The 12,500-nt window shown below is 53.4% G+C and overlaps 2 protein-coding genes and 1 long non-coding RNA gene across 6 annotated transcripts in view; 2 read left to right on the top strand and 1 right to left on the bottom strand.

Moving 5' to 3' along the window:
• Nucleotides 1-11,804, top strand: part of arhgef37 (Rho guanine nucleotide exchange factor (GEF) 37) — a 35,260-nt gene extending 23,456 nt beyond the window's left edge. Inside the window, exon 14 of the transcript XR_003890693.1 lies at nucleotides 11,734-11,804. The gene's annotated coding sequence lies outside the window, so the exon portion shown is untranslated. The remainder of the gene's footprint in view (nucleotides 1-11,733) is intronic.
• Nucleotides 4,392-12,500, top strand: part of ppargc1b (peroxisome proliferator-activated receptor gamma, coactivator 1 beta) — a 35,560-nt gene continuing 27,451 nt past the window's right edge. For all 3 annotated transcript variants that reach the window (XM_011619543.2, XM_011619542.2, XM_011619541.2), the window contains exon 1: nucleotides 4,392-4,527. In XM_011619543.2, coding sequence (XP_011617845.2) covers nucleotides 4,447-4,527 — 81 coding nt within the window. In that variant the 5' untranslated portion in view covers nucleotides 4,392-4,446. The remainder of the gene's footprint in view (nucleotides 4,528-12,500) is intronic.
• LOC115252295 (uncharacterized) overlaps nucleotides 11,780-12,500 on the bottom strand; it is a 2,197-nt gene continuing 1,476 nt past the window's right edge. For both annotated transcript variants that reach the window (XR_003890696.1, XR_003890697.1), the window contains exons 2-4: nucleotides 12,417-12,500; nucleotides 12,021-12,236; nucleotides 11,780-11,913 (exon numbers count right to left, since the gene is read on the bottom strand). The exon at nucleotides 12,417-12,500 is cut by the window's right edge and continues 53 nt beyond it. This is a non-coding gene — a long non-coding RNA (uncharacterized lncRNA). The remainder of the gene's footprint in view (nucleotides 11,914-12,020; nucleotides 12,237-12,416) is intronic.

Here is a 12,500-nt window from a genome sequence, read left to right as displayed (position 1 = left end):
AGGTGCCTTCAGGTGCCATCAGGTGCCTTCAGGGGCCTTCAGGTGCCTTCAGGGGCCTTCAGGTGCCATCAGGGGCCTTCAGGTGCCATCAGGTACCATCAGGTACCTTCAGCACTGCTGTGGCCCACGGCAACCACTCATTTTGTGGATGTGAAATAAAGGAGGGGCTGATATTTTCCCAGCAGAAAGTTACAGAAATACCAACAGCTGTTGAGACCAGTTCCTCCGTTACACCTGTGCTTTTAAAACTGTCGTGGTTGTTTAAATTATTATTTTAACAAGAAGTTCCTGATTTGTATGATGTTGATCGTTGTGTCTTCCATTAACAACAGCTTAATGCTTATTGTCCAAACCAGTGCCAATCCGCTGGGACGCTCCCAGTATGTGCCCCCATAGCTGCGGTTGCTATGGCGCCCAGCTATCCTGTGGAAATTTGGGTTCCCAGAGGAAAACAGTGGAAGAAGCTGGAAGAGGTGAGAGTTGATTTAATTTCACCTCCTTTTCAGACTTGTACGACACATCTGTGGCACCAGTGTAGCCAGAAACTGGGAGGACGGGGAGGAGCCAGAGGTGCAGAGGTCAAGGTCGGCGCCTGAGTGAGGGCGGGACTTCAGCTTTATGGGTAAAAGCCTCCATGAGCTGCTGACAGGGGATGAATTAAGAGCTGCAGAGTCCTGCTGCAGCCTTTCACCGGATTGGATGAAGCCAGTAATGAGATTCCAGCGTTCCACACCGACGTTCCACACCGGCGCTCCACACCAACGTTCCACACCGACGCTCCACACCGACGCTCCACACCGACGCTCCACACCGACGTTCCACACCGACGCTCCACACCGACGCTCCACACCAACGTTCCACACCAACGTTCCACACCGGCGCTCCACACTGACGTTCCAAACCGGCATTCCACACCGGCGCTCCACACTGACGTTCCAAACCGGCATTCCACACCAACGTTCCACACCGGCGCTCCACACTGACGTTCCAAACCGGCATTCCACACCAACGTTCCACACCGGCGTTCCACACTGACGTTCCAAACCGGCATTCCACACCAACGTTCCACACCGGCGCTCCACACTGACGTTCCAAACCGGCATTCCACACCAACGTTCCACACCGGCGTTCCACACTGACGTTCCAAACCGGCATTCCACACCAACGTTCCACACCGGCGTTCCACACTGACGTTCCAAACCGGCATTCCACACCAACGTTCCACACCGGCGCTCCACACTGACGTTCCAAACCGGCATTCCACACCAACGTTCCACACCGGCGTTCCACACTGACGTTCCAAACCGGCATTCCACACCAACGTTCCACACCGGCGCTCCACACTGACGTTCCAAACCGGCATTCCACACCAATGTTCCACACCGGCGTTCCGAACTGACGTTCCAAACCGGCATTCCACACCAACGTTCCACACCGGCGTTCCACACTGATGTTCCACACCGGCGTTCCACACTGATGTTCCACACCGGCGTTCCACACCAGCATTCCACACCATTGTTCCACACTGATGTTCCACACCGGCGTTCCACACCAGCGTTCCACACCGGCGTTCCACACCGGCGTTCCACACCGGCGTTCCACACCATTGTTCCACACTGACGTTCCAAACCGGCATTCCACACCAACGTTCCACACCGGCGTTCCACACTGATGTTCCACACCGGCGTTCCACACCAGCGTTCCACACCAATGTTCCACACCAGCGTTCCACACCAATGTTCCACACCAACGTTCCACACCGGCGCTCATGCTGCCGGGGCTTCGCTGCCTTTGCACTTTGCATTTATGGACCATAAATGCAAAGTGAGTCATTTTTAGGAGCCTGTTGCTAAATATAAACACGGGAGAGGCGCGAACGCTGCAGCGTTCCGACTCCGGCTCCACCAGCACCTTTTCCACAGTCTTCCTGCACCACTCGGTCTTTTCACACTCAAGATCAAATGTTATTCCTCCTGCTCGGCTGATGTCTGTTGGGCTCGTGAAGAGGTGCTTGGACACGTGTACGGGAATGTTACTGGAATGTGATGCAAGACCAGTGCACCCCCCCCTCCAGGGCTGGCCTCAGTGCACCCCCCCAGGGCCGGCCTCAGTGCACCCCCCCCCAGGACCGGCCTCAGTGCACCCCCCCTCCAGGACCGGCCTCAGTGCACCCCCCCCCCAGGACCGGCCTCAGTGCACCCCCCTCCAGGACCGGCCTCAGTGCACCCCCCCCCCCAGGACCGGCCTCAGTGCACCTCCTCCAGGACCGGCCTCAGTGCACCCCCCCCCCCAGGACCGGCCTCAGTGCACCTCCTCCAGGACCGGCCTCAGTGCACCCCCCCCCCCAGGACCGGCCTTAGTGCACCCCCCTCCAGGACCGGCCTCAGTTCAGCCTGGGAGCCCCCTCATACTGGAGTGAACTGGGAGCTGCTCGTTGGCTCAAGCTTCCAGTATAAAGGTGAGATGGGAATTCTGACAGTTTCTGATGAAAGAAGGAGCCATGGTTGAGAGAAGCCTGCGAACATGGAAACTGCCCGCCCCCAACCATCCCTGACCCCTGACCCCTGACCCCCGACCCCTGTTGGCTTTTGCATGCGCTCTGTGTTCTAAACATTCACGACCAGTGTTGTAAAAATAGAACTGGAGTTGAGAGGACAGTGAGGACACTGGATACCGTGCTCACGCCCCCTGCAGGTGAGCCGCCGCAGGTGAACCACCACAGGTGGGCCACTACAGGTGAACCACTACAGGTGAACCACTACAGGTGAACCACTACAGGTGGGCCGCTACAGGTGAACCGCCGCAGGTGAACCACGGCAGGTGGGCCGCTACAGGTGAACCGCCGCAGGTGAACCACTACAGGTGAACCACTACAGGTGGGCCACTACAGGTGAACCGCCGCAGGTGAACCACTACAGGTGAACCACTACAGGTGAGCCGCCGCAGGTGAACCACCACAGGTGGGCCACTACAGGTGAACCACTACAGGTGAACCACTACAGGTGGGCCGCTACAGGTGAACCGCCGCAGGTGAACCGCCACAGGTGAACCACGGCAGGTGGGCCGCTACAGGTGAACCGCCGCAGGTGAACCACGGCAGGTGGGCCGCTACAGGTGAACCGCCGCAGGTGAACCACTACAGGTGAACCACTACAGGTGGGCCACTACAGGTGAACCGCCGCAGGTGAACCACTACAGGTGGGCCGCTACAGGTGAACCACTACAGGTGGGCCGCTACAGGTGAACCACTGCAGGTGGGCCGCTACAGGTGAACCACGGCAGGTGGGCCGCTACAGGTGAACCACGGCAGGTGAACCACTACAGGTGAGCAGCACAACAGCTGACGTTCCCTCACAACTAAAGCAGCTTCACCTCCCACTTCCTGAACTGGATCTTTACACTGGAGTTCTTTGTCTGTCCTGATCCTGGGGGGAGGTTCCCCACTCTGTGCTGTCTGGATCCCCTGGAAGCTCCTCCCACCAGCAGGTTGAGGAGGAGCAGCTCCAGGTGTTCGCGGAGGCGTGGCGCTGCAGACACGCCCACATCACCAGACGTGTCCTCTGACAACCTTGATGTTGAACATTATGGGAAGTGTTCTGTTGAACACCTGAGGTTCCTGAGAACTCAACAGCCCCCTAGTGGCCGACTGCGGTACATACCAATAACGCCAGTCCTTTGATGTGATCTACTGAGGAGATCTACTGAGGGGATCTACTGAGGGGATCCACTGCAGATTAGAAAATGTGGATTTTTCTCCAGAAGCTTTGGCCGTGTGCCGACTGGTTCCACTGGTGTTGCAGCTCAGCGTTTGTTCACCTGTTGTTCCCACTTTTATTCTGAAATTTCTCTTCCTGTTTGATTTGGTTGATCACTTCATGCTCCTTTATGACACAGAAAATGGAGAGTTTGGGTAGAAACTGAGACTTTGGCGCTGCCGATATGATTTTCTTCACATTTTAGATTTAAAAATAAAGATGTTGAACATAAACTTTAAGTTCAACAGTCAGAGCAAATATAGACGCGCAACATTGCTTTGGGGTCAGCTGTTGGCACAAGTATGACCATCACCTGCCGTAGACAGTTAAAACACACACGCACACGCACACACACGCACACGCACACACACACACGCTACTTCCTAATTCTGAGTAATTACTCCGGATGTTGATCTAATTACTGATTTTTTTTTTACCTGAATTCGTTTGAGTGTAAAACCAAAACCAAAATATCAGGAGACACTTTCAGTGTTGGAATCGTTTCGGATCGTTTCCTGATCATCTAAATCACCAGATTACCTTTTAATTGTTCGTCCTTTGGCTGATTTTGGCCCCGCGTGTGTGTTTGTGTGTAAACAGAGGCGCCCCCTGCTGGCGGCCTTGCCCCACTGCTCCTCCTCCTCCTCCTATACTCCGCTCTCAGGCTCCCCGGCTCCTCATTCACTAGAAGATGGCGGACTGCGCTTCACTATTAGATGAGGAACTCTCGTCCTTTGTCTTCAATTACCTGACAGAAACCTCCGGCAGCCAGGTAAGAGCCGGGCCTCTGTGGACGCGCGGGACTTCGGGCTTCACACTCGGGCTCGCGTCCGGGCGCGTCGCCGGCAGCGGCGCTCTCTGTGGCCGCTTGATGCCAAACGTTCGCCGGCTCGTCAGCAGCATCTCCCCCTGCACTGAGACCCGGTGTGTCGGGCTGCGCGCGTGCGCGCGCGCGCGGCTACTATGTCTTGACGTCTGGCTTTCACGTGTTTTTAGGGGAAATGTCATCAGCCAGGAGCCGCGAGACAAAGTGGCGGATTAAAGCGCAGAAATGTGCCGCTGCTGGGTCGCGGGCAGCCGCGCGGCGCTGCTCGGCTCGGCTCGGCTTGGCCCGGCCCGGCAGGGTTTAGTTGGTATGCAGAGCGGCGCTCTGGAAAGTTTTGACGCAACCTTGAAGGAAGTTTGAATTTCAGGGCCGGACACGTGGTGTCCCGAACGCGTGGACTTGGCCCGGGGGCCGGGGTGATATAGGGAGCGTTTGATGTTGGTCCAGCCGGTCCAGAACCGCGTTGCTCCAATAAATCTGCAGAGACAAGAGCCGCTTTGAGTGTTTGACGCATTATTAACCTGACGGAACAGTTTGGGTTTTAGCGTGAGTGGGTTCAGCACCAGTGTTCCGAACTGGGTTCTAACCCGAGCTGGATCAAAGTTGACCAACTCGCACCGATCGAGTCTGTGACCGGTTCAGAGGCCACCGGGAACCGACTCGGTCAGTCGGATGAGGAAAGTTGATCCGCTGTTTGCGTAATCCCGAAAAGGCGACGGTTACAAAACTGTGCACGCGCGTGTTTTTGCTGATATAACCGCGTCAGGTCCTCGTGCCGCGACTTTTCATAACTGAAATCATGTCTGGGATCGTGTCTAACCTCCTCCGGGTAGTTGGAATGTGACGAGCGGATCATTTTACTGGGATCCTGCTCGATTTCAGCTCCACTGTCGGAACCGGCTCGGTTGATAATCTGACCGTAATCTGCTGCCGAGGTGCCCGCGGAGCCGCAGCTCGGCGCGGGGCCGAGGTGCCCGCGGAGGGCGGCGCGGGGCCGAGGTGCCCGCGGAGGGCGGCGCGGGGCCCGTCCGCCCCCCGCCGAGCTGCGGCTCCGCGTTGCAGCATGAATCCGTGTTTCTGCACAAATGACAGATTCCGGCAGGAATAAAACCATCAGCCGTTGCGGCGCGGCGCCTTTACGTGGCTGCGCACGGGCACGGGCACGCGCAGCAACGCAGCGACATGTTTTGGGTTATTAGGATTTAGTCGAAGTGCAGATGAGAAGTTTAATCTCGCTTTTCTTGCGTGTGTTTGTGGATTCTAAAAACAGACGCGCGTCACATGAAACACGCGGTTTGATTGGAGGAGCTCGAAGATTCTGCATCACATTGTGCGTGTGTGTGCGTGCGTGTATGCAGACACACGCACTCTCGGAGGTAACCGGGCGCATCTGTGCTGCTGCTTCATGCTGCAAAGTTGTTGAGGTCAAAGAGGCGGAAGTAAGAACGAGAAAGCTTCTATCAGCATTAATCTTGCATCTCTGTGGAGTCTGATAATGTTATCTAGGGTACAAGTGCAGCATTGATGTTAATATTTACTCAGATGTTTGTTGGTGCCCCCCCCCCCGTCAGTGCGTGTCTTTGCTGCTCGCCCCTGCCGGCTGGTTATTGTAATACTACTCTGTCCTCGTGACTGGAGTTACAGAACAAGCCTGCTGCAGTCATGTGAGTAGTAGTGGAGGGAGGGAGGGAGGGAGGGAGAGGGAGGCGTTCTCCCTGACGTAGATGGATGACAGCGCTTCCTCCCCCTCCTCCACCATGTGACTATCCCCTCCCTCCCTCTCATAACTGTCCTGATCTAAAGGCTCACCAGCCTACTGTAGTTTCTGCTGTTGGAAGCTTTTACACACACACACACGCACACACACACACACACACACGCACGCACACACAGCCTGTGACCAGATGAGGTTGTGCTGGCCGAGCGGCTGCAGGTCGGCTCATCCATGATAAGCTGATGGATTTGAGTTGATGCTGGTGGGTCGAGGCCCGGCCAGAAACGGCAGAATCTCGACCACATGCCCATCACAGCACTTCTGGTTAGCATGTGCTCCATGTTGTTGCAGTCGTGTGTTGTCCAATCAGCGGCTGACTTTCTGACTCCGCCCCCACCGTAGTGGATTCTGTGTTTAATCAGAAGATTCCTGCCGGTTTGTTATTTTTTGAGCTGTTTGTAGGTGATCAAACGTCAGATTGGTGTCAGATTTTTGGAAGTTTCGGTGAAGCTGAAATGCTAAATGAAGCAGCGCGGCAGCCATTGATTAACACGTTAAACCTGGTTTAACCCAAGCAAACCTCCTCCTGGACTCCTCTCTGAGGCCGGCGTTCAGAGTGGGGCTGGATCCATCAAGAGGATTGACTGAGGAAGATCAGCGAGACTTAGCGTCAGTCACCACACATCCTGTTCCAACTGGGAGCAGCCGGCCACAGGGCGCACGCTAGTAAAACATTAGCCGGCACTCGTCACTTATTCCTGTCTGTGTCAAACTTTGGCAGCTGTGCAGCCTTGAAAGAAAGTTGCATGCAAATGAGAAGCCACGTGTGAAGGCGTCCCCCGAGAGCAAGAAGCTCTGAGCCCAAAATATTCTAATTCTGTGCTGTCAGATCACATGTGAGCGTCTTTAAAGCTCCAGCAGGTCTGCAGGTCAACTCCAGTAAAAATAGCTGCGCTAGTTTCCTCCCAGGCTGCCTGGAAGCTTCATGTGCATCCGCGCTCTTCTGCTCCGCTGGGCGACAACAGCAGGAGCAGAAATCCTGGCGTTCTCGTGAAATTGATAAATGCGTCTATTTAAGGTCACGGCGCCGCCGAACCACCGAGCAAGAGATGTGGAGTGTGTTGTGATTACAGAGCACTGGAAGGACGGGTTTTTACATCAGGTTTTCATTGATTCTCCCAGAACTGATCAAAGAGACCAAAGACCGTGTGTGTGCGTGTGTGTGTGTGTGTGTGTGTGTGTGTGTGTGTGTGCGGGCACTTGGCTCCTCGTTTACTATTTTTACATTGATAGATTTATTCTGAGTGCATCCTGAGACAGATGAGATCTTTGTGTTTCTGATACAGTTGTGATGTGCAGAGATGCAGGTGCTCAGCTGGTCCGTCTGTGCTGAACACACACACACACACACACACACACACACTCACACACACGCACACACACCAATATTAATGGGCAGTGTGGGAATGCTTTCAGTACTCAAATCCACATCTTATTTTTATCTCACTTTTTTCAAATAATGGAGCATAAATGAGGAAAGGTAGTGGGCCAGAAGCAGAGCCCAGGGGGAGCCCAGAGGTCAGGCAGCCTAGGGAGGAGCCAACGGTCCTCATAAGAACTGGGAAAACCTGAATGACTTTAGACTCTGTTGGCGAGTTAGGCTTTTTCATCCTTATCTGCCTTTGCAGAGTGGTTGATAAGTGATTAACCATGAATTAATTATTAATTACCTGATTAAATATGCATTCCTGGCGTGTGGGGGGGTGGAGATCGATCTCCAGTGCTTTAACATATTTAATCAGGTCAGAGGTCAGGAGGTGGGGTGGGGTGTGTGTGGGAATATGGCCGCTTCCTCTCAGCCCCTCTGAGGGTCATCAGATCCTCCCCCCAAGGTTGTTGGGTCGATGTGCGCTTTGTTTGTCTGAAACATGAACTGCATGTGTGTCACGTGTTAGCCAAAGTTAGCTCAGGCAACTGGAGGGCTCTCAATAATTAATTGCAGGGTGATCGGTCAGCTGCTCACCGGAACCCGAGGAACCGCAGGAGCCCGGTGAACCGTGCTGCCGCTCATTATTTACCTTCAAAAGTGGTCTGATTGTTGCCTCTTCACACATTTGCTGACATTGAACCTGCTTATTCAGCATTAATGACCAGCTGAGAATCCCAGAGCCTCATCTGACCCATCAGAGAAGAAGCAGGTCTTCCTGGATGGGGGGCTGCTGCAGAGACTACTCACCCCCCCCCCCCCTCCCTCTGCCCCCCTCACTCCTCTCTACTGAACTCATATTTGGAGGACACAGGTGTTTCCAGCTCTTTTTTAGAGCACAATCTCATATTTAAGCTTCTTAGATCTTTAAAGTTGGATTTGCGACACTGAAACTCATCTTTTCTTCTGCTGCTCATGTTTATGAAGGTTTTTGCTATATTAAGTATGTCGTAGTTTGTAGTTTGTGGATTTTGCTTCAAAGTACTTAGAGTTTGTGTATGATGCTTTTGCAAACGAGCAGGATGAAAACACTTATTTGTTACACTTTTGTTAGACACACTTAACAACACCAATAATTTATTCAATATTTATGCCAGTTATATGAGCTCTGTCTCAGGTTTCAGTCTACACCAACATGCTTGATAGTGGACAGGGCCCAAGCAGCTGTACGAGTAGCACAGACATGTTTGAAGACATTTATCAGGACCGTGGTGGGCCAGAACCAGTTTGATCCATTCGTGCAGCAGGTGGTGCCAAGGAAACCTGCTGTAACCTGGCGTAAACCTGGTCTAAACCTGCTGTAAACCTGGTGTAATCTGGTGTAAACCCAGTGTAAACCTGCAGTAAACTGGTCTAAACCTGCTGTAAACCTGGTGTAAACTGGTGTAAACCTGCTGTAACCTGGTCTAAACCTGCTGTAAACCTGGTGTAATCTGGTGTAAACCTGCTGTAAACCTGGTGTAATCTGGTCTAAACCTGCTGTAAACCTGGTGTAATCTGGTGTAAACCTGCTGTAAACCTGGTGTAATCTGGTGTAAACCTGCTGTAAACCTGGTGTAATCTGGTCTAAACCTGCTGTAAACCTGGTGTAATCTGGTCTAAACCTGCTGTAAACCTGGTGTAAACTGGTGTAAACTTGGTGTAAACCTGCTGTAACCTGGTGTAAACCTGGTGTAACCTGCTGTAAACCTGGTGTAAACCTGGTGTAACCTGGCGTAAACCTGGTGTAACCTGGTGTAAACCTGGTGTAACCTGCTGTAAACCTGGTGTAAACCTGGTGTAAACCTGGTGTAACCTGGCGTAAACCTGGTGTAACCTGCTGTAAACCTGGTGTAACCTGGAGTAATCTGGTGTAAACCTGCAGTAAACTGGTCTAAACCTGTTGTAAAACTGCTGTAACCTGGCGTAAACCCGGTGTAAACTTGCTGTAATCTAGTGTAAACCTGCTGTAAATCTGGCGTAAACCCGGTGTAACCTGGTGTAACCTGGCTTCCACTAATTATTCAAGCCCATGTGCTGACGCGGGTGTGTAGATTCATGCTAGCTGTCCTCAGATAACCTTTGATTGATACAGTATTTGTATTCATCACAGGCATCTTGTTGCCACAAGGAACTCAGCAGCTCTGAGCTGTTTCTGGTCTGATTCATGTTGACGACAGCTCAGTGTCTCAGAGTGATGGATGGATGATGGATGGATGATGCAGGATGGATGGATGCTGGATGGATGCAGGATGGATGGATGATGGATGGATGATGCAGGATGGATGATGCAGGATGGATGATACAGGATGGATGGATGCAGGATGGATGATGCAGGATGGATGATGCAGGATGGATGGATGCAGGATGGATGGATGCAGGTGCACGCTGATCTTCTCAGCTCTGTGACAGTGTTGATAAAGAAGGTCTGAAGGTTTCCAGGACGACGGTGGCTCACATCTGTGTTTTCAGTGTTTGATGCTGTTGCTGCTCCTCACACCCCCATGCTGCTCCTCACACACCCGTGCTGCTCCTCACACACCTGAGTTGCTCCTCACACACCTGTGCTGCTCCTCACACACCTGTGCTGCTCCTCACACACCCGTGCTGCTCCTCACACACCTGAGTTGCTCCTCACACACCTGTGCTGCTCCTCACACACCCGTGCTGCTCCTCACACACCTGAGTTGCTCCTCACACACCCGTGCTGCTCCTCACACACCTGTGCTGCTCCTCACACACCTGTGCTGCTCCTCACACACCTGTGCTGCTCCTCACACACCTGAGTTGCTCCTCACACACCTGTGCTGCTCCTCACACACCCGTGCTGCTCCTCACACACCCGTGCTGCTCCTCACACACCCGTGCTGCTCCTCACACCCCCGTGCTGCTCCTCACACACCCGTGCTGCTCCTCACACACCCGTGCTGCTCCTCACACACCCGTGCTGCTCCTCACACACCTGTGCTGCTCCTCACACACCTGAGTTGCTCCTCACACACCCGTGCTGCTCCTCACACCCCCGTGCTGCTCCTCACACCCCCGTGCTGCTCCTCACACACCCGTGCTGCTCCTCACACACCCGTGCTGCTCCTCACACCCCCGTGTTGCTCCTCACACACCCGTGCTGCTCCTCACACACCCGTGCTGCTCCTCACACACCCGTGCTGCTCCTCACACCCCCGTGCTGCTCCTCACACACCGGTTTTGCTCCTCACACACCTGTGCTGCTCCTCACACACCTGTGTTGGATGGATGCTGCTGATGCTGTTGATGAGCACTCACACACAAGCCTGGCTGACACACACATACACAGGCCATCCCATAATCCAGCAGGATTATGGGATTACATGGTGCATTCAAGGTTCGTGGGTAATCTACAGCATCGCCACTCAGTTCGCCCTGCCCACACCTGTGATACTGGTGCCACTGGGAACAACTACTGCTGTAGTTAAAACATCACATTGGTCTATTGTAGAGTGTGAGTGTGTGTGTGTGTGTGTGAGTGTGTGTGTGTGTGTGTGTGTGTGTGAGAGTGTGTGTGTGTGTGTGTGTGAGAGACGTGGGTTGAAACCTAAAAAGCAGGTTTGGACGTGCAGGTGGGAGAGGCCATCAGTGTTCTTTTAGATGCATACTCTTTCACACACAAACACACCCCCCGCACACACACACACACACACACACGCACACACACACACACACGCACACACACACACCTTTGCAATGTCAATATACAGTATGTTCTGATCTTGGTCATTTTCTGCTGTCACTCATCCCTCAGCATGTTCTGATTCGTTCTACCTCATTTTATATCCAGTCATGACCCCCCCCCCCCACACACATACACACACACACACACACACACACCCCTCTCTTTCTCTCTCACGTGCTCACTCATTGACCTACTTCCCAAAGGCTGCTTGCGTGACCACATCGCTCAGTCGTACTGTGACTTTGGTGCAGGGAAAACAAGCACACACACACACACACACACACACACACACACGCACACACACACACACACGCACACACACACAGTTTGTGAGGACTAAGCAGTTTTCTGAGTTCACATTCAGCTCAGCTCTCAATTGCAGCTGGGCCAGAACATGGGCAGCAGCTGAAGGTTCTGCAGGCTGACCTGTTGACCCACGACCTGCAAACACACATGTCCACACACACACAGGCAGGAAATGTGGTTGACCTCTGACCCAGAAGGTGATACTGTATGTGTGGCGTGTATTTCAGAAGGTCCTGTCTTACCTATGGTCACATGACCTCTGACAGGTGTGTCCTCCATCGGTGGGACCTGCTGCAACATGTCGGCCTGCAGATGGAACCAGCAGCTTGGAGGCCCTGAGTGTCAGTGAGAGAGAACCGACTGGACCTCTGAAGAAGGTGGCGGGAGGTTCTGTTCGGCACTGACGGGGGTTCTGTGTGTTCTGCATGTTCTCCACTCTGGTTCTTCTCCATGCTGAGCTGGGTGTGTTGTTGATCAGAGGAATGTCACAGTTATGAGGCAACAAATTCCTTGGTGTGTGTCTGAACCTGTGCATGCGTGTGTGTGTGGGGGGGGGGGGGTTGTGTAAGATGGGTGTAATGTGTGTTTATGGTTTTCTTATTGTCATCTAGATATTTGGGTGTGTATGAGTGTCTCACCTGTCAGTGCTGACGGTGTAGAACCACGATCCTGACTTCCTCCTGGTTCACCCTGATGGACACAAAGCAGGACGTTCCCTGGTG

This window comes from Takifugu rubripes, chromosome 14 (genome assembly GCF_901000725.2).
Source record: "Takifugu rubripes chromosome 14, fTakRub1.2, whole genome shotgun sequence".
In the NCBI taxonomy this organism is placed as follows: domain Eukaryota; kingdom Metazoa; phylum Chordata; class Actinopteri; order Tetraodontiformes; family Tetraodontidae; genus Takifugu; species Takifugu rubripes.
Note: the sequence above shows the minus strand (reverse complement) of the source record. Positions and strands in the feature narration are given on the sequence as shown.